The 19,634-nt window shown below is 40.7% G+C and overlaps 1 protein-coding gene across 2 annotated transcripts in view; it reads left to right on the top strand.

Annotated features, from left to right (window-relative positions):
• The window catches only part of LOC124798558 (monocarboxylate transporter 1-like), a 94,142-nt gene extending 77,358 nt beyond the window's left edge, over positions 1-16,784 (top strand). For both annotated transcript variants that reach the window (XM_047262017.1, XM_047262018.1), the window contains one exon: positions 16,189-16,784. In XM_047262017.1, coding sequence (XP_047117973.1) covers positions 16,189-16,313 — 125 coding nt within the window. In that variant the 3' untranslated portion in view covers positions 16,314-16,784. The remainder of the gene's footprint in view (positions 1-16,188) is intronic.
• The last annotated feature ends 2,850 nt before the right edge of the window (positions 16,785-19,634 follow it).

The following is a 19,634-nucleotide window of genomic DNA, read 5'->3' as shown; positions in this document are numbered from 1 at the left end:
AAATTGTGATCAATACTGTTTTTAATAGTAAATAGTTGTAGGTAACTCAATATGTCGAATTCCACAGTGTCAAGAGCCTGACGAGAATACAAATTTCAGGCATCACCTCTCATCACGGACAACGCAGTAGCCTTCACTTGACATCGGGACCAAAGGCGTTTTGTGTATAGTTGTCAGTGCTAAGAGACAAGCAACGCTGTATTAATAAATCCAGAAGGCAATGTGGGACGCAGGACGAATGTATCTGTATCCCTTAGGACAGTGCAGTGAAATCTGGAGTCAATCGCCTATGGCAGCAAACGACCGACGCGAGTGCGTTTGCCAACACTACGACTTCGCCTGCAGCGCCTGGCCTGGGCTGCATGGACCGATCAGATGAGTACAGATTTCAGTCGGTAAGAGCTGATGCTGATGAAAGCATTCGTTGTCTAGGCGTAGCGTCTTTGGGTAGTAATCAAAAAACGATCTCGGTACCGCATTCGAACGTGGTAGGGAGGTTAGAAACTCTCAAAAGGAAAATGCAAAGGCCCAATCTAGATATAGTGGGGATCCATGAAGTGAAATGGAAAGAAGACAAGAATTTCTGGTCAGATGAGTATAGGGTAATATCAACAGCAGCAGAATATTTTAAAACGGGTGCAGGATTCGTTACGAATAGCAAGGTAGGGCAGAAGTGTTTCACTGTGAACAATTCAGTGATAAAGTTGTTCTCATCAGAAACGACAGCAAACCAATACCAACAACGATAGATCAGGTATACATGCCGACATTACAAGCTGAAGATGAAGAGACAGAGATAGTACATGAGGACGGTGAACGGGAAATTCAGTACAAAAGAGGGGATGAAAATCTAATAGTTATTGGGGAGGGGGGGCTGGAATGCGGTTGTAAGGGAAGGGGTAGAAGAAAGGATTACGCCAGAATATGGGCTTGGCAGAATGAATGAGAGAGGAGAAAGACTAATTGAGTTCTGCAGTAAATTTCAACTAGTAATAGCGAATACAGTGTTCAAGAGGAGGAGGTATACTTGGAAAAGACGGGGACATACAGGAAGATTTTATTTAGATTACTTCATGATCAGATACTGGATTGTAAGGCGCATCAAGGAGCAGATGTAGACACAGACAGACTGATGAAGAGTGGGCTGAAGTTTAAGAGATTGGTCAGGAAGAATCAATATGCAAATAAATGGGATACAGAAGTACTAAGGAATGACGAGATACGCAAGAAGTTATCTACGGCTATAGATACTGCAGTAAATAATAGCTCAGTAGGCAGTACAGTTGAAGAGAAAGGACAATCTCTAAAAGGGCAATCACAAAGGCTGAAAACAAAGACATAAGTACAAGAAGTTAAATGCGAAGAAATAAAGTGTAACACGAGAAATACTTCAAGTGATCGATGAAAGGAGGAAGTACAAAAATGTTCGGGGAAATTCAGGAATACAACATACAAATCGCTGAGGAATGAAATAAATAGGAATCACAGGGAAGCTAAGACGAAATGGCTGCATGAAAAATGTGAAGAAATGGAAAAAGAATTGATTGTCGGAGGGACTAACTCAGTATATAAGAAAGTCACAGGAACCTTCGATGAAATTAAAAGCAAGCGTAGTGACATAAAGCGTGCAATGGGATTCCACTGTTAAATACAGAGGAGAGAGTGCATAGGCGGAAAAAGTACATTGAAGGCCTCAGAGAGGAGAAAGATTTGACAAAAGAAGAAACAGGGGTCGAAATTGAACACATATGGGATCCAGTAGTAGAATTAGAATTTAAAAGAGCTTTATAAGACTTAAGGTCAAATAAGGCAAAAGGGATAGATAACGTTCATTCAGAATTCCAAAAATCATTGGGGGAAATGGCAACAAAACGATTATTCATTGCGGTGTTTATATTTGTGAGTCTGGCGATGTACTATCTAACTTCCGGAAAAATATCATTCACACAACTTTCAAGATTGCAAGAGCTCAAGTGCGAGAATTATCGCACACTCAACTTGACAGGTTGCTGACAAGAATAACGTACAGAAGAATGGAAAAGAAAATTGAGAATGCGTTAGATGATGATCGGGTAAAGGTACCAGAGAGGCAGTTCTGATGTTGCAGTTGATAGGGGAAAGCTGTAGGGAAAGACATGTAATATACAATATGTACAAGAACCAAGAGGCAACAATAAGACTAGGATACCAAGAAAGAAGTGATCGAACGAAAAAGACAGGGATTTAGTCTGTTTGATCTATACATAGAAAAAAATGATGGAAATAAAATAACGGTTCAACAAAGGAATTGAAATTCAAGGTGGAAGGATATCAATGATAACTCGCTGATGGCATTGCTATCTTCAGTGAAGATAAGGAATTACAGCATCTGCTGAATGGAATGAACATTCTTATGACTAAGGAATGTGGATTAAGAGTAAATCGAAGAAAGACGAAAGTAATGAGAAGAAGCAGAAACGAGAACAGCGAGAAACTTAATATCAGCAATGATGGTCACGATATAGATGAGGTTAGGGAATTCCACTACCTAGCCAGCAAAATAACCAATGACAGATGGAGCAAGGAGGACATGTCAAAAGCAGACTAGCACTGCCAAAATGGACATTCCTGGCCAGGAGAAGTCTATTAGTATCAATCATAGTGCTTAATTTGAAGAAGAAAAATTTCTGATAACATACGTTTGGAGTACGGCACTGTAAGTTAGTGAAACATGGACTGTGGGAAAACCGGAATACAAGAGAATCGAAGCATTTGAGATGTGGTGCTACAAACGAATGTTGATAATTAGGAGGACTGCAAGGTAAGGAGTGAGGAGGTTCTGTGCAGAACCGAAGAGGAAAGGAATATACAGAAAACACCGACAAAAAGAAGGAACATTTTGACATCAGGGAATAACTTCCATGGTACTAGAGGGAGCTGTAGGGGGCAAAAACTGTAGGGTAGGACATAGATTAGAATACATCCAGCATATAATTGAGGTCATAGGTTGCAAGTGCTACTCTGAGATGAAGAGATTTGTACAGGAGAGGAATTCGTGATGGGCCGTATCAAACCAGTCATAAGACTGATCCGATGACTCAAAAAAAAAAAAAAAAGTTATAGCGTTAGCACTACGGAACAAATATACGCACCAGCTATTTTCAAACTTTTGACGGTTGGAGGCTTGAGCTGTGGCAGGTGGAGGCCACACCCCTCTAACATCACAATCCAACATGGCCACAGCCACACATCTATCACATGACATTTCACACACACCATTATCTGTGTGTGTGTGTGTGTGTGTGTGTGTGTGTGTGTGTGTGTGTATTTGTATGTGTGTGTGTGTGTGTGTGTGTGTGTGTGTGTGTGCGTGTGTGTGTGTTTGCGTGTGTGTGAGTGAGTTGATGGGTTTTTGTGTGTGGGTGAGAAATGACAGTGTTGCACTTCATGTAAACATTATACTTTGTATGTTGCTAACGTATTCTTGAAGACATGCTCCTCCACCCAGTAACGTCATTAACGTTCCAAGAAGGCACACTTAATTCGTTTTAGTGGTGGCAGCTATTACTACGAAATAGCAAATCGCATACCAGTACTTTCCAGGGCATTAAAATGATACAATTTATCATACTGAAGCTCTGAGCAGACGTCTTGACTTGTGCTCAAAAGTATCCAAATGAGCTCATTGTTGAATGTTTGAAAGTTTTTGTATTTAAAATTACCTAATGGATATGGGTTGCAGTACTTCTACGATTGAAGTACCTTGCTAACACACATTCATATACATACACACACGCACAGACACACGCACTCTCCCCCTTCCTCTCCCTCTGTCTCTCTCTCTCTCTCTCTTTCTCTCTGCCTTTCACACACACAAACACACTTGAAAAAAATACGTAGCCTTCCACTGAATTGTGTAGAAGGCACCACATTACGAAAAACTGGTAAGGTCAAATACTGTTCCATCTGTCCAGTAAATGTCCATCTCACATCTGCAAATTTCGTTGGAGGCTACATAGCATTCACTGTGACATAAGAGAACGAGTATAAATGGTACTCACCATAAATAGTTAAAAACCAACATTCGCTTTTGCATTGTAAGTAAAGAATTACAAAAACATTGTTACTAAAAATTAGTTTTACTTTAACTACTATTCCTCAAAACTTGAAACTGCGAAATAAACTCAACTGCTGTTTAATGTTCTGTAGCTTGTCATTGCCAACAACATTTATATTTTGATGATTGTACCATGTATAGTGGAAGGAACAACAGTCCGTCAAATTGATTCATCATCATCAGTTATCTGCTATATTAGCAGGTCCTTTGCCTCTCCATTTTCTGCGATCCATTGCTTCCTTCTTAAGGCTGATGTATGTTGTACCGTCCATCATGTCATCCAGTATCTGGAATCCCTTCCTCGCTTCCTTTTCCCTTCTACATAACCTTCTAAAACTGTTTTTATCAGCCCGTCATTCTTTCTTAATATATGCCCAATCCAATTTCTTTTTCTTCTCTTTATTACATCTAGTAACTGCCTTTTCTCTCCCACTCTTCTCAGTACCTCTTCATTTTTTACTCTGTCCATCCAACTTATTCTTTCCATCTTCCGCCATGTCCAGATCTCAAAAGCCTCCAGCCTTTCTCTGTCTTTTTTCCTCATAGCCCATGTTTCAGCGCCATATAGAAGAACACTCCATACAAGACATTTTATGAGTCTCTTTCTGAGTTCTCTTTCCAGACCGCTGCAGAAGATTCTCCTTTTCTTATAAAACGCGTCTTTTGCCATTGCTATCCTTGTTTTAATTTCTGTGGTGCACTTCCAGTCGGTGTCTATCCTGCTTCCAAGATACTTAAAATTTTGCACCTGTTCTAGTGTTTCTCCATTCAGCACAATTTTTATTTCCTTATTTCCTCCTATTGCCAATACTTTTGTTTTATTTGTGTTAATTTTCATTCCATATTTTTTTCCGTTAGTTGCAATGGTGTCCACCAAATCCTGTAATTCTTTTTCCCCTGTGGCTAGAAGGACCATGTCATCAGCAAATCTCAAGCACCCTACTCTTCTTCCTCCTTTGTCATCTAATGAGCATTGGTCAATCATATTTTCCAAGTACAGGTTGAAAAGAGTAGGTGATAAACAGCATCCTTGCCTTACTCCTTTCCCTAGTCTGATCCAGTTTGTACTTTCTCCTCTCACTTTAACTGAAACTTTTTGATTAAGGTACAATGAGTTTGTCTTCTGGTTTTCCAGTCCACTCTCTTTTCCCTCATAATAGTCGCCAGCTTGTCCCAAACCACATTTTCAAATGTCTTTTCTAAATCGATGAAGCACATATATAGGTCTCTTCCTTTTTCAATAAACCGTTCTCCCAAGATTCGTAGGAGCCCTATTGCATCTCTGGTGCCCGTATTCCGTCTAAAGCCAAACTGCTCCTCGCCGAGATTCTCCTCTATTACTTTTTCAAGTCTTTTATTAATTATTCTTAACATCACTTTGGCTGCATGTGAAATGAGGCTGATTGTCCTGTGCTCGCTGCATTTCTTGGTTCCTTGTTTTTTCGGTAATGGAATCATTACTGTTGTCAAAAAGTCCTCAGGCCATTCACCACCGTCATATATTTTATTACATAACCTCAATATTTCTCTTATTCCATTGTGGTTCAAGCATTTTAGTATTTCTCCCGGTATTGTATCTGTACCTATTGCTTTGCCATTTTTCATTGCAGCAATGGCAGACTTTACTTCTTCCATTATGATGGTCAGTCCTTTCTCTTCATCACTTACACTGTTGTGTGATTCAAGTTCCAGAGTTTCTGGTTTGCTATTTGTGTCATATAGCTCTTTTATATATTCTTCCCATCTCTGGAGGACATCGTCACGATCTTTGTACACTACCTCTTCGTCTTTACTCAAAATTTCCATAGTAGCACTTCCTGCTCTGTTTTGTTCCCATGTAATAGTCTTTACTCTGTTGTATAGTAAGTCGTATCTTCTCCTCCTGTCCAGTTCTTCAATTTCATCACATTCCTCTTTTAGCCATTTTTTCCCAGCCTGCTCTGTTTCTCTTCGCAGTTCGTTATTTAACCTTCGGTATATCTTTCTTGCATCTTCAGTGTTCTTGTTTTTCAATTTTCTTCTCTCCTCCATCTTGGAAATCATTTCTTGTGTGACCCATGGTTTTTTTGACCTTTTCCCTTTTACATATCCTATATTTTGCTGTCCTGCTTTAATTATTCCTTCTTTCAGCATATTCCAGTACTCGTTGGCATTATCAGGTGCTTCTTTGTCTCGTAATGTGTTTAGAAAGTCCCGAGACAGCATTTCTGTAATTTGTTCTTTGTTGGACCTTATCTTCTCTAGATCCCACTTCTTCACCATTGTCGCCTTTTTCAGTTTTTTCATTCTTATTTCTATTTCTGCCATAAGTAAGTTGTGGTCACTATTAATATCTGCACCTGGTAATGTGTGCACCTTCTTGATTCCATTCCTGTATCTTTCTTCTACCAGTATAAAATCGATTTGGTTTCTATATTTATCCCCTGGTGATTTCCAAGTGTAGAGCCTCCTCTTACGGTTCTTGAACCATGTGTTTGCCGCTATCAGCTGCCTTTCCCTGCAGAAGTCAATTAACCATTCACCTCTGTCATTTCTCTTTCCAAGACCATGACTGCCTACTATGTTACCCTCTTTCCCTTCTCCCACAATGGCGTTCCAGTCTCCCATTACTACTTTGCAGCATTTTTTATTTTCGTCCATTATTCTCTCTATTACATTGTACGTTTCCTCTACAATTTGGTCATCATGTTCTGAAGTTGGCATGTGCACCTGGACAATCAGTAACTCTTTTTGTGCTCCTTTCAGCCTTACACCAATAACCCGGTCATTTGCATAGTCTACATATTCCACACATTTAGTCATTTCCTTTGTCATAATCATTCCTACTCCATTAATTCCTTTTACTTCTCTTCGTGAGTAGTAGAATACATATTTATCTGACTGCAACTCTCCATCTCCATTCCATCTTACCTCAGCAACTCCTACGAGGTCCATATAATTCTTTTCCATCTCTCTTTTAAGGTTTTATAGTTTTCCTGCTTGTAGCAGAGCTCTGACGTTCCAGGTACCAATTCTCGCTTTGATTTTTTGCCTCCTTTCAAGTTGTCCCCCCCGGAGATCCGAATGGGGGACTATTTTACCTCCGGACACTGATTTAACATGAGAGGAAGCCATTTTTTTGCATAAATGGAGATTGCATTATGCAGGGAACATAATCTGCGGTGGTATTCCGTTGCCTTCCGCAGTTCTGGAGACCGCCCCTAACATGGGATACAGACGCCTTTTGCAGCCGCCCGCTCCGGGTCAGACGCTGCATGAGAAGTATAGGTTGGAAAATGAAAGACCCCTAGCCCTCGAAACCTAATAGCGTCAGGGTCGGAAAAGAACAAGAGCTGGCCGAGGGTGGCCAGATAGGAAAGATAAAAGTCAGGAACCTGGCATAAGTAAGTGGAAGCAATGCCAGGACTCAGCTCGGGGCCCCGTGGTCGCCAGCCACGTATCACTAGGTGTGACTCCCTGAGGCTTACTTGATTATTTTCCACATATACGTGGCTGTGGGACGATTGTCAAGTGTCAGAACGTCCTTTGTACATCTAAAGTGTCTGCAAGAATAAAAAATACAATTTTTGCATTAAGTACAAAACAGTCATTTCCCACATATATACAAAAACTCATCACACACACACACACACACACACACACACACACACACACACACACACACATCCGTGAAATAGGTGCATAAAGTATGATTGAGAACTCTAAACTAAGTGCCTTAGTGCTATTTCTGTGCTTATATAATTACAAATAACATACTTCTCAGACAGTTAGCATTTCAAATTTGACATAAAAGGGTAATGCAGAAAATATACGTCAGCTTACATTTAACGCTAAGCAAGCGAACACATCAACCAACACAGTCTAAAAACTGCCAGGTACTGGAAGAATGTAATTAATTACATTATTTGGGCCCACTTTGGTGCAAGTCACATGATACACCCTCAGATTAAATATTTTCATATCTGGAATGTTCCATGATGCTTTTCAAATGTTACAATAGTAACATATCTAAAATACATAATGATTGTTGTCACTTCCAGCTGAAGAAATGTTACTAGTGGTTTGTAGCATGTACTGACGTCGTCCGTGGTTTTTACAAGTTTTTCGTTAATCCTTCATCTCCACAAGCACCATTTTAGGTAGGACTAAGATGATGCATCATGTTTTACGTTAGAAAATATGATCCATGTTATTTATAGCATAATAATGCCTTTTACATGGTATAGTCAAGGTTATGTACAATAACAGCTTTCGACGAAGACAGGAATATTTAGTAACCCAACCATGGTGACAAAGTACTTTGAAACGTTTACAGACTGTATTTCTTAAAGTAAAGAACTATGTAATACCAAAGCCGAGTCAAAATACGTTCTATGAAACACACACTCACAGACAACATAGCCAAGTGAAAGAACAGGAACTGCGCGGACACCATTGTAGGAAGGAAGGAAGAAAGGGTTTTGACGAGATTTTGTTTATGTGTCACTTTAAACTGCTAATTCCGTAATACCCAAAAAGAACTTCTGCTGTATTTACGTATTTCAAAACATGACCAAACACAGTGCTAGAAGAAGACAGAGGTGACGCATAGTCAGAGATGATGGTGCATACAGACAGAGATGGGGGTCGATATCCCAAAAATAAACACTTTACCAAACTAAAATAATTTATTGTTTATCAAGTACAAAACACATTCAGGTTGCTTATCATAACATGCAAATTCCCTTACAGATATAAAAATTCTAACTTTGCACCAAACCATAATGGTGTCCAATTTTGAACATAGTGTGAACAGCAACTGTGAGTACCTCCATGCGATAAAATAAACAGCTAGCCAGGGCCAGAAGTTTATTTACTTAAACTTGGCCTAGCTTTTGGTAATAACATGAGTATCTTCTTCAAGAGTACATGATTTTACCTAAAACATTTATCACAAAACCAAACAAGAATTTCTAGAAGTCAGTTATGATGTAAAGTAACTAAAATCTCCAACTGGAAAATGAAACCGTTACTTAGATTGGTTAAATTAAAACATGTTACATGAAGCATGAGCTAACCAGCTCAAGTTACATACCGTGACTGAAATCAAAATAACCTTTGAAACTGTGTACCTGGGATATTAGTTATGGCAGTTCAACAGGGCAAAAGTCGAACTGTACATGTAGCTTCAGATACAATGCGCAGATTAACTACTGTGGGTTGTGCCACGTGCCACATGTTGTCAGCTGATGTTGGGATGAAAAGCTCACTTATGTAAAATCTATTTTTTTGCACTGACCTGCCATCATACAAACAAATAATAAAATATTTCGCTATCAGAGTAAACAGTGTAACAGTGCTGATGCAGTGCCACGCAATTAAAATCTCAGAAATGTCAAGAAATCCAAAAGTGCACTAGCTGCTACATTTTTTCACAGTACACACGTGTTTAAATATTCATTACATGAAATAATACATTACCAGCTTCTCTGATGAAGAAATGGTAGGAGAAATTAAAACGCTGAATAAAACATAGTAAAAAAAATACATAGGCGTGCAGCTCTGTAAAAGTACATAGCAGTGCCCTATTTTAATAAACAAAGCTATCAAAGAGTAAGCCCATCTAGTGAGCTAATGAAAGTAGTACGTCACTTTGTGTGAGGATAGTAACGCTTTCTGACAGGAAGTACTGTTGACAACAATTTACCCTGGCAATATATTTATGCAGTCATTACTGCTGGCTTGAAACGTTTAAAGAAACCTTTTTTTCCTCACTTGAACTACTCTTTTAAAAACAGGCCATTGATCTTCATTGTGTGTCTAAAAATCTCTAGTACCTCTACAACATATAATCACCACTATTTCTTTGCTTTTTGGGCGATCTCTATTTCTTTGGTTCTTTTCAGATTATGAACTGACATCAGCAAGTGGCCTGTGAATGTAGCATTATGGACAGTAGTATCTTTTCACCTAAACGATGTCCTTTATACCCAGTATTTAATGCCCTTTCAGTTTCACCGTTGTAGAATATTGAAAATCCGTTTCATGTGATCTTATTAACACCTCAACTTCATTAACGGTCATTTGCGGCTTTAATATTATGAATTAAATTTTTCTTTGGGCAATTGTCGGTGGAGAATACTACTTTGCAACCATATATTTCAACAAACAATCGTTTAATCGTACGTGATATATCGCCTGTAAAAGGCATTGAAGTGTACCTTTCTTTTCCACTATTCCTGGTTTTAAAGTCTAAGGTGGTGCCTCCATTTCTTGTTTCCTTCTCAAAAATTTTGTTTACTGTAGACTGTTTTTATCCATTAATATGAGCTACAGTTTTCATTAAATACACCTCTTTCTCTATTTTTATCTTGAATTAAAGGTGCTACTACTGAACAATGAATGGTTGATAGATAAAAGCCATCTTTTGGCATTGAGGGTGCATTAAGTCAAACGGTAAAGTATAATCTGTGTAAGTTGCAGTACGAAAAAAAATCAAAACTTAATATGCCACCTGTAATGACGACTTTCTATATAAAAAGCTTAGTTCCTGGTTTTATTTTGTATCTAAATCGTTAATTTAATTTTTTCATGAAGACTGTCAAATATCTTCAACAGCTGATCAGTTTCATCTATTGTCCCATTAAAAACGATCGAAGTTTAAGAGAGGCTGTGCTAAGACGTGTATTTATGGTTACCTGAGGTTGTAGAATATAATTGAGTTCAGAATGCTTATTTGTTAGTGTCAGCCACCACTGCTTTGCGCGCTTAGTATTATCAGCATAACATGACAGAAGTTTTCCACTGCTTTATAAAATTAATACCCTAGCATGAAGTTGTTATAATGTTGGGGTGACATTGAAGGCACAGGAACATTTGTTTCTTCACTACAAGAATGTGTGGCTCTGAGCACTATGGTACTTAACTTCTGAGGTCATCAGTCCCCTAGAACTTAGAACTACTTAAACCTAACTAACCTAAGCACATCACACACATCCATGCCCGAGGCAGGATTCGATCCTGCGACCGTAGCAGTCGCGTGGTTCCAGACTGTAGCGCCTAGAACCGGCCGGCCCAAGAATGTGTATCACTACTAGTGCTCAGCATACTATTTCATCCGAGTGTCATGTATCTTCCACATTGTAATATCAGACAGTGATGGCATTTTAATTACAAGATGAAGTTAGTACCCTAGCACAGGGTCACTATAATGTTTGACTGACTTTGATAACAGATGAGTTTTTGGCGTGGGGATAATATTGTTTTCTTTGCTGATTCTCGTCGACAAGTGCACTTCAGGCTGTAAGTTGGATCAGCCAGTAGTGGTCATGTGTGTTCTCCGATGTTATAGAACCATTTTTTAAGGATTTTGATAAATTTAATGCCTGGTACTTAGCTTGACCAACACTCCTCGAGTAATTTGTTATTCCAGTAGTGATGTCACAGAGTGATGTACTTCGGGCAAGTGAGAGACTGTTTGTTTACTCTTAGGACAATGTATCTTTGACTTGTTGTATTATATGTTCTGTGACTATGTAATAAAGTGTTGTTAGACTGTTAATCGCTGCTCTACTGTGATTCACGACATAAAAATTTGGTGCCGAAACCCGGGATAGACTTTGCCCGAGACAATTTACACGATTGCCGTCGTGGAACCACGAATTCTGGACGCACATCACGCGGCAATACTACGAGGGGGTCTTATTGCAGCGATTTGTCACACCGCGCAACAAGCTCTTCGACGACAACCGCCTGCATACACAGCTAAGTTCAACTGAATTGCCGGCCGCGATGGTCTAGCGGTTAAGGCGCTCAGTACGGAACCGCGCGACTGCTACGGTCGCAGGTTCGAATCCTGCCTCGGGCATGGATGTGTGTGATGTCCTTAGGTTAGTTAGGTTTAAGTAGTTCTAAGTTCTAGGGGACTGATGACCACAGCAGTTGAGTCCCATAGTGCTCAGAGCCATTTGAACCAATTTGAACCGTATTTGCAGTTTTACTTGTGTATTATGATAAGCAGCCTGCATGTGTCTTGTACTCGATAAATGATAAATAGAACTTTTTTGGTGGCAGATTATTTACTTTCCAAATATTGGCCTTCACTGTTGACGATATTTCATCTCTGTCTTTTTCCAGCACTGTGCTTTTCAGTATGTAAATCTAACAGAAGTTCTCTTTGCGTATTACGAAAAAAAGCTGGATAAGTGATGTATTTCAATAACATTTCATCAAAACACCTCCTTCCTTCCTAAAGTTTTACTCAGTTGTTTGGTTATGTTGTGTGCGAGTGTGTTTTACATTACATATTTTCATTAGATTTTGATGTTATTTAGTAGTTGATTGTAGGAAATGTTGTCTGTACTCGTTTTAGAGAGCCTTGCTACCATAGTTCCATTTGGTAAATATAGCAGCCTGTGTCGAAATTGTTGTTAGTAGAAGGTATGATGTAGACTATTGCTAGCTGTGTCCCAATTTTCGTTATATTCCAGAAGTACAGAATGATCCACACAATCAAATGACTACATTGTTCTGTATCGTATAGCTGATGGTAAAACAGTTGCTTGTCTTTTACTTTTCACTTCACAGCTTTGACATGTCTGTACAATGTTGCTTTCACGGTAGACTAGCAAATCTGGCAATGATTAACAGTTACTAAATGCGTGTGGGAAGTGGATGCACAAGGAGCGATTCAGAAGTTTCAAGACTGATTCATTTCTGAGTATAGGTGAGCGCGCTGACCAGTTCCGCCGGGTGGGGGAAGTAGTGGGAGTTCTCAGGGAGTGAATTGATACTGCGGTAGTTGCCTCCGGAACCCAGGAGAGTGCGCATCGCTTCCAGCGTGAGTGCATGTCATTGACCTCGGTCGGAAAGCGGGAGTGGTGGAAATGGAGCAGCACTTGGAGCAGCGTTAGGCGTTTAAGTTTTGCGTGCGACTGAACAAAACCGCCACGGAGACTCTCGGTACGATTCAAGAGGCCTTTAAGGAAGAAGCCATGTCCCATGCAATGGTTTTCATGTAGCACAAACGTTTCAAAGATGTTAGAGGGGCTCTTGAAGACGACGACCGCTCTGGGAGGCCATCATCAAGCCGAACGGATCAAAATGTGGAGAGAGTGCGGGAACGTTTAAACAATGACCGTCGTCTTAGTGTGAGTATTCTGCTGCTTGAGGGATCGAGTTCGCCGCGTCCGAATGGCGATCAAGGGCGATTGGATTCTCCACCACGACAACGCGCCCGTTCACATGTCGCGGGCCGTCGCCGAAGTTTTGGTCATGTTCGACGTGACAACACTGCCGCAGCCACCCTACAGCCCTGACTTGACTCCAAGTGGCTTTTTCCTCTTCTCCCGAATCGAGACAGGCCTAAAAAGGAAGCGATTCGACTCCATCGACGCCATCCACCAGGCTTCGACGAGAGCCCTTGACAGCATGACCCACGAGGCCTTCCAGAAGGGCTACGAAAAGTGGAAGACGTGCTGGCAGCTCTGTGTTGATGTTCACGGTTCATATTCTGAAGAATTTTAGTCCGCTGTACTTAAATGTCCAATAAATTTCTAGGTCTAAGTCTTGAAACTTTTGAATCACACCCTGTAGTTCTCAATATTCTTTGTCTATTTCATCCTCCCCCTGTCTTTGTCCATCACCTCCTCCTCCTTCCTCACTCTGTCCATCTCCTCATCTGCTTCTCTATTTCCCCTTAACCTTCTCTCTGTCTATCTCTTCCTCTCCCTCTCTCTCCATCTCCTCGTGTCTCCTCTTCCTGTCCATTTCCTCTCCCCTCTCCGACTGCCTCCTCTTTGTCTCTAACCTTGAAACTTACTGTTATTGCAAACGAAACCTTGATTGGGAACTAAAGGCTCTTAAAATGGTAGGGGAAAATCTGTTGGGATTATTGTTATATGGGGTATGAGAGAGACGTTTCCAGCTGCTGGATTTGTGAGAACAGTAGCTTCAATGACAGTATTTCTAGAAGTATTAATCTGTGAATGGGTCGGCTTACAAAGTTTCGGTCGATTCAGATTCTGTAGTAGTATCCTAATGATAAGCTGATAAGCCATAAGTACAAGTTTCCTGTTTTCTGTTAAAACCAGCAGTGAGGGGAAAAAACTGCACATTTTTGTGCACACAGCTTTTGTTTGAAACTACGTACAAGAAGAAAGACTATCTATAGAAGAAACAGTTTTTCTAATGGTTTCAATGTCCTGCTATCGTAGTTAAGACTGACTACAGAGAAAGGAAACTACACATTTTCACAGTGCAGCACAGCTTCTTCTTTTTCACGGTTGGTTTTAACAGATAACCATAACACTGTTAGTTAAAAAACATATAAAACTTATGCACATATGAAGGCAAAGGCCCTGCCGCAGTGGTTACACCGGTTCCTGTGAGATCACCGAAGTTAAGCGCTGTCGGGCGTGGTCGGCACTTGTTGCCATTTTTTGGGGTGCACTCAGCCTCGTGATGCCACTTGAGCTACTCGACCGAATAGTAGCGGGTTCGGTCAAGAATACCATCGTAACGACCGGGAGAGCGGTGTACTGACCACACGCCCCTCCTATCCACATCCTCCACTGAGGATGACACGGCGGTCGGATGGCCCGGTAGGCCACTCGTGGCTTGAAGACGGAGTGCTTTTTTATGTACATCTGAATGTTTGTTGGGGCATCAGGTAAAAGTTGAAGTAAATGAGTCATGAACTGTTCGAGATTTTTGCTATCAAAGTGTGCGTAGCAGAGTTGTCTTCAGTGATGATTATCACCTCGAACTGAGGCGTCATGATCGGTGAAGACGTGTCTGGAGACGCTCTGGACAGCGGTGGGATACCAACCTGAATGTCGCCCGTCTTACGGCACGACTACCAGCTGTGATGGTGTGGGATGCCATTTATTTTCGTAGCAGGACTTCGTTGGTTGGCAGCCACAGCAAAGTAAAGCGGTACGTCTATGATATTCAACAGGCTGTTTCATTCTCTTTCGTGGTAAGACGTCCTGGGTTTACATTTCACCAAGATAATGCCTACCAGTACACGGCGAGAGTTTCCACTATTTGTCTCTATCTTAAATTTTCGCTGTAACATTGCAGTTTCTAACTTATCTACGATAACGTTGGAAGCTGAAGAAGTGAATTAAAATTGGTACTGTGGCTGGGACTCGAACCCTGCTCTTCTTTCTTAGTAGACAGATATGCTGACCATTACACCACCACAACATTATGGTCAACACAGCTACATGAACTACTCAAGTCAAGTACCCTCCCCAACACAAACTCCAATTCATATCTCCCCTTATATTTTCACTATTACCAGGGCTCTCCAACATTGGACAACAGCTATGTTGACCATAATGGTGTAATGGTCAGCACATAAAAAGTTGTCTTTATGCTTGTCAAACCCTACCTTAGCCAGAAAAGTCACCACGTATCCCCGTGAATGAGACCCATTGGAGCATTGTGGGCAAGGCCCTCCAGTCAGCTCGGGATTTTCACGATATAACGTACCAATTAGGGTTTGGTACGATAACCCTCAGGAGGACATCCAGCACTCTATCACCCAATGTCAAGGCGAATAACAGCGTAGGTAGTGGCCAGAGGTGGACGAACATGTGCTGACTTCCTCAGTTTCAGAAGCACATTCTCTTCTGTAAATCATCCATTTTTCGGAAATCATAATGATTTGTTTGCCTTTCCACATACATCACATTTACTGGTTTCCATCCCATTCGAATAATTCCTTTGTTTTTTGTCTTGGAGTATATATATATATATATATATAATTCCATTGTTTTTTTGTCTTAGAGTGTAAATCTAAACGTTATTTAGCGTATCGTGCACCAAATTTGAAGGTAATCGATCAAGAACTTTTGCACTTTTTTCCTAACAAAGTTTCCCTGTATATATATATTGTGTGTCCGTCTGTAACACGATAGCTGTTTGATGTTGTTGAATGTAAATCCTAAATCTTGACTAATCACGTTATTTGTTGTATAAACAGCACTTACTGGTCATTATTTAATTTCCTGCAATTGAAAGTAAGATTCGTCTAATTTAATCATTCACAAAAATGACCAAAATAGGTTAGGACAAGTTACAGATCGGAATTTCTATCTGTGTTTCAGGCTACGTCCGTGACGAGACGGGAGACTACCCGTTGTGTATACACCTCCTCACCGGACTGGTGGCTTTCTGTATGCTGATGTGGCTTGCTGAGGGCATCTGGCGATGGTACCGTCAGAAGAAATGACATTTCGCCCTCCGTCAACCACCGAGTGTGAATGAAACATTCAGCGTGGAATCTCCGTTCGCATTGTGGCCACTGAAAAATCTGGCAGAGTTATTTTCCGTTGTAATCACTTTGCACAGCGAAGGCATCCGGTTGCTATTTGCTCCCATCACCATAAATGTCTCTGGATACAGTCGCTGTTTATGGTTTATGAGTACTGTTCATTCGCAAGATTTCAATTGTGTTATCACAAAGATAAGGTACGAACACTACGAACTTTGTAATGTGCATAATTGTGACGAAAGAATACCATGCACAGCTAACTGCTGGAGACAGAAAGACTGTGAAATTTCTTCAAGGTTCATTCAGTTACTATATTTTCTGTGTAGCTGAAAATGGAAAAAAAGACCTATTTCTCACATTCACACGTTATGTGAGTTTGGATAGAGAAGATAGAACTTAATTCTACGACTTACAATTTTTCTGTTAATAACTATAACGAATATATACATTTTAAGACGACATTTTGTACAAATGCATGAATATAATATGTAGAACAATTTAAAAGAAGTAACATTATTTGACAAACTGCCTATTGGCTTCTGGCTATTGGCGTCAGAAAAATCATTATATGAACGTCGGCCGAAGAACCCGAGACAGAAGCCAATAGGCAGTTTGTCAACAAGTGGCCACGAAAGCCTTAACAATTTTGTAACATTATTTAAACACACAATCTCTAATTGTCATCTAGGAGGTGGCAGGATTTTCACACGAACTCCCCTCGGGTCAAACCCTTACTACCAAAAGTAATACCTTTCATAGAATAAGTATCTTACACCTACACATTTTCAGAAAATTTGTAGGAGTGTTGACGCCACAATAAGCTTGTAGTACTAGGATGAAATCAAATACAACGTATCTCATAGGTTTAGAATCAAAATTTTGATGATGGTATGGATCCTGTAAGTAGAGAACCATTTATCAAACACAAATAATTCAGACATTGGGAACTCTTGGTTTAGCAATGCGAGTAAGTCACTTGTTTATTTTTCTAAAAAAAGCCACTTCCTGCCACATAGAGGTCGGTGGCGCTAGCATGGAAAATGAAGCGCAACCGACTGTAATGTGACCACGATGAAGTTTAATGCTGTTTTCTCCTTTCCGACAACTTTTTTACGGAGATGTGGCGAAGTCAGTGGGTATAATGAAGTTGAAGTACAGCGAAACTGAGTGATATTTGACACACGAATTATGTCGTTTAAACTTTAGCACAGTAATTAGCAAAGTATAAGCGAAACCGGGTGATATTTGATACAAAAACTGCGTGAGTTAAGCCCGCGCTCGAATATCTATAAGGTACTTAACACATAAGTAAGGCTTGCTTCCACTTGTCTTACACCAGATGCATGAGCTATTCAGAACCTGTCGGAGAAGAAATGTTTGTTTACACGAAGTTACATCTTAGATGAACGGAATATAGCTGCCTGCAGGATGTCCCAGGAGAAATGCTCAGCATTCACTAACGTGACAGGAAGGATTAGGTGTGTAAGAAAAGACCACTATACATGGGTTCTAAAATACGTACTTTAAGAGCTATGAGCATTTCTTCATGTCTTGTACTGCAAACTCTTTGCTTTCCATATTCTGAGAGGTGGTAGTAAGGACCAGAAGACGAAAAAAAGTCCAGTTCACATGGGCTATATTGTGCATACCTTAGGAAGAATGAGTACTTGCACATCCTCGATAACGTGAAAGACATCTGTGCTACTGAACAAGTGCTCGTAGTACGTAAGGCATGTATCTGAGAGTCCATGTTTACCAGACCTTTTTGCTTCGAATCGTCGTTTCCGCCATGTCTCTGAGTATTTACCATTCCTCATGGGCCACGCTATAAAAGCACATCCATTAACAACTCCAACAATATTATCAATCAGCCACAGAAGCTTACTCTGGAACTGGTGTTTATTAGCGCAGCAGATCACATCTACCGAAACTTCAAAGCAGCAAAGGTACTGGCTCGAATGGGAAATAGATATATATCCCTTCACTTTTTCTTGTTCCTTGCTCGAAGATCACGTATCGCTTTTCCTCAGGAGGCAGAATTCGGCAAAAACAGGCCTTCGGTCAAATTGCACATTACTTTTAGCACCCGCGCGCCGACCTCCGAGACCCTACAATTGCGTAGCGAAACGGCACGAAGAACTGCATTGTTGTCGTGGGCAACCTGTGTGGGCCGTGCAGATGTGTGAACAGAATGCACTGTTCCCATACAAACCATTTTGAGGAGCCTACGACGTGCGAAAATAAAGTAATGAGACTGATTTACTTTGCAAGATGTGTCAACCCGGCAGGCTTGCGTAGGGACAATATATTTGACCTTGGTCTATATAGTCCAAGAGGCACATCGATGCAACTGCTCAGTCGTGAGTTGTGCTGTGATAAGTTAACATGTACCGAGCGAGGTGGCGCAGTGGTTAGACACTGGACTCGCATTCGGGAGGACGACGGTTCAATGCCGCGTCCGGCCATCCTGAATTAGGTTTTCCGTGATTTCCCTAAATCGCTCCAGGCAACTGCCGGGATGGTTCCTTTCAAAGGGCACGGCCGACTTCCTTCCCCGTCCTTCCCTAATCCGATGAGACTGATGACCTCGCTGTCTGGTCTCCTTCTCCAAAACAACCCAACCCAACCCAGTTAACATGTGTTTGTGTCTCTCGTCACGGAAATGGAACCGCATAATATTGCGCAACGGTACGCCATTTCTTTTTGAGTTAAATTGGGTGAAAACGCGACAACCTATGGTAAGCTTCAGAAGACTTTTGGAGAGGAGGTTATGTCAAGAGCTCAAGTTTTTCATTGGCATAAAATGATTTGTGATGGCAGAATGCATGTTGAAGAAGACCGCAGTGGACGACCATCAACCTCACAGACCACACCTCAACTTGGTCAGGGTGCCTCCTAGACAAACAGTTAACCAATATTACTACAAAGAAATTTTAGAAAAACTTCGTAAAAGAGTTCTTCGTGTCTGTGCCAACATTGCTGATAATTGGATTCTGCATTACGATAATGCGCCATCCCATACTGTTCTGTCTGTACAGCAATTTTTAACCTCAAAACTAATTTCAGTACTACCGCAGCCACCTTATTCGCCAGATATCGATCTGTGCGACTTTTTTATATTTCCAAGAGTCAAAACGGTGGTCAAGGGACACCTTTTCCAAACAACACAAGATGTTCAAAAACCTGTGGCGAGGGTCTTGGAGGATATTAGAGAAGATGAGTTCCAGAAATGTTACTATCAATGACAGAGGCGCTGGAAAAAGTGTGTACAATCAGAAG

Source organism: Schistocerca piceifrons, chromosome 5 (assembly GCF_021461385.2).
Source record: "Schistocerca piceifrons isolate TAMUIC-IGC-003096 chromosome 5, iqSchPice1.1, whole genome shotgun sequence".
In the NCBI taxonomy this organism is placed as follows: Eukaryota; Metazoa; Arthropoda; class Insecta; order Orthoptera; family Acrididae; genus Schistocerca; species Schistocerca piceifrons.
The sequence above is the reverse complement of the archived record's forward strand: the minus strand, read 5'-3'. Positions and strand labels throughout refer to the sequence as shown.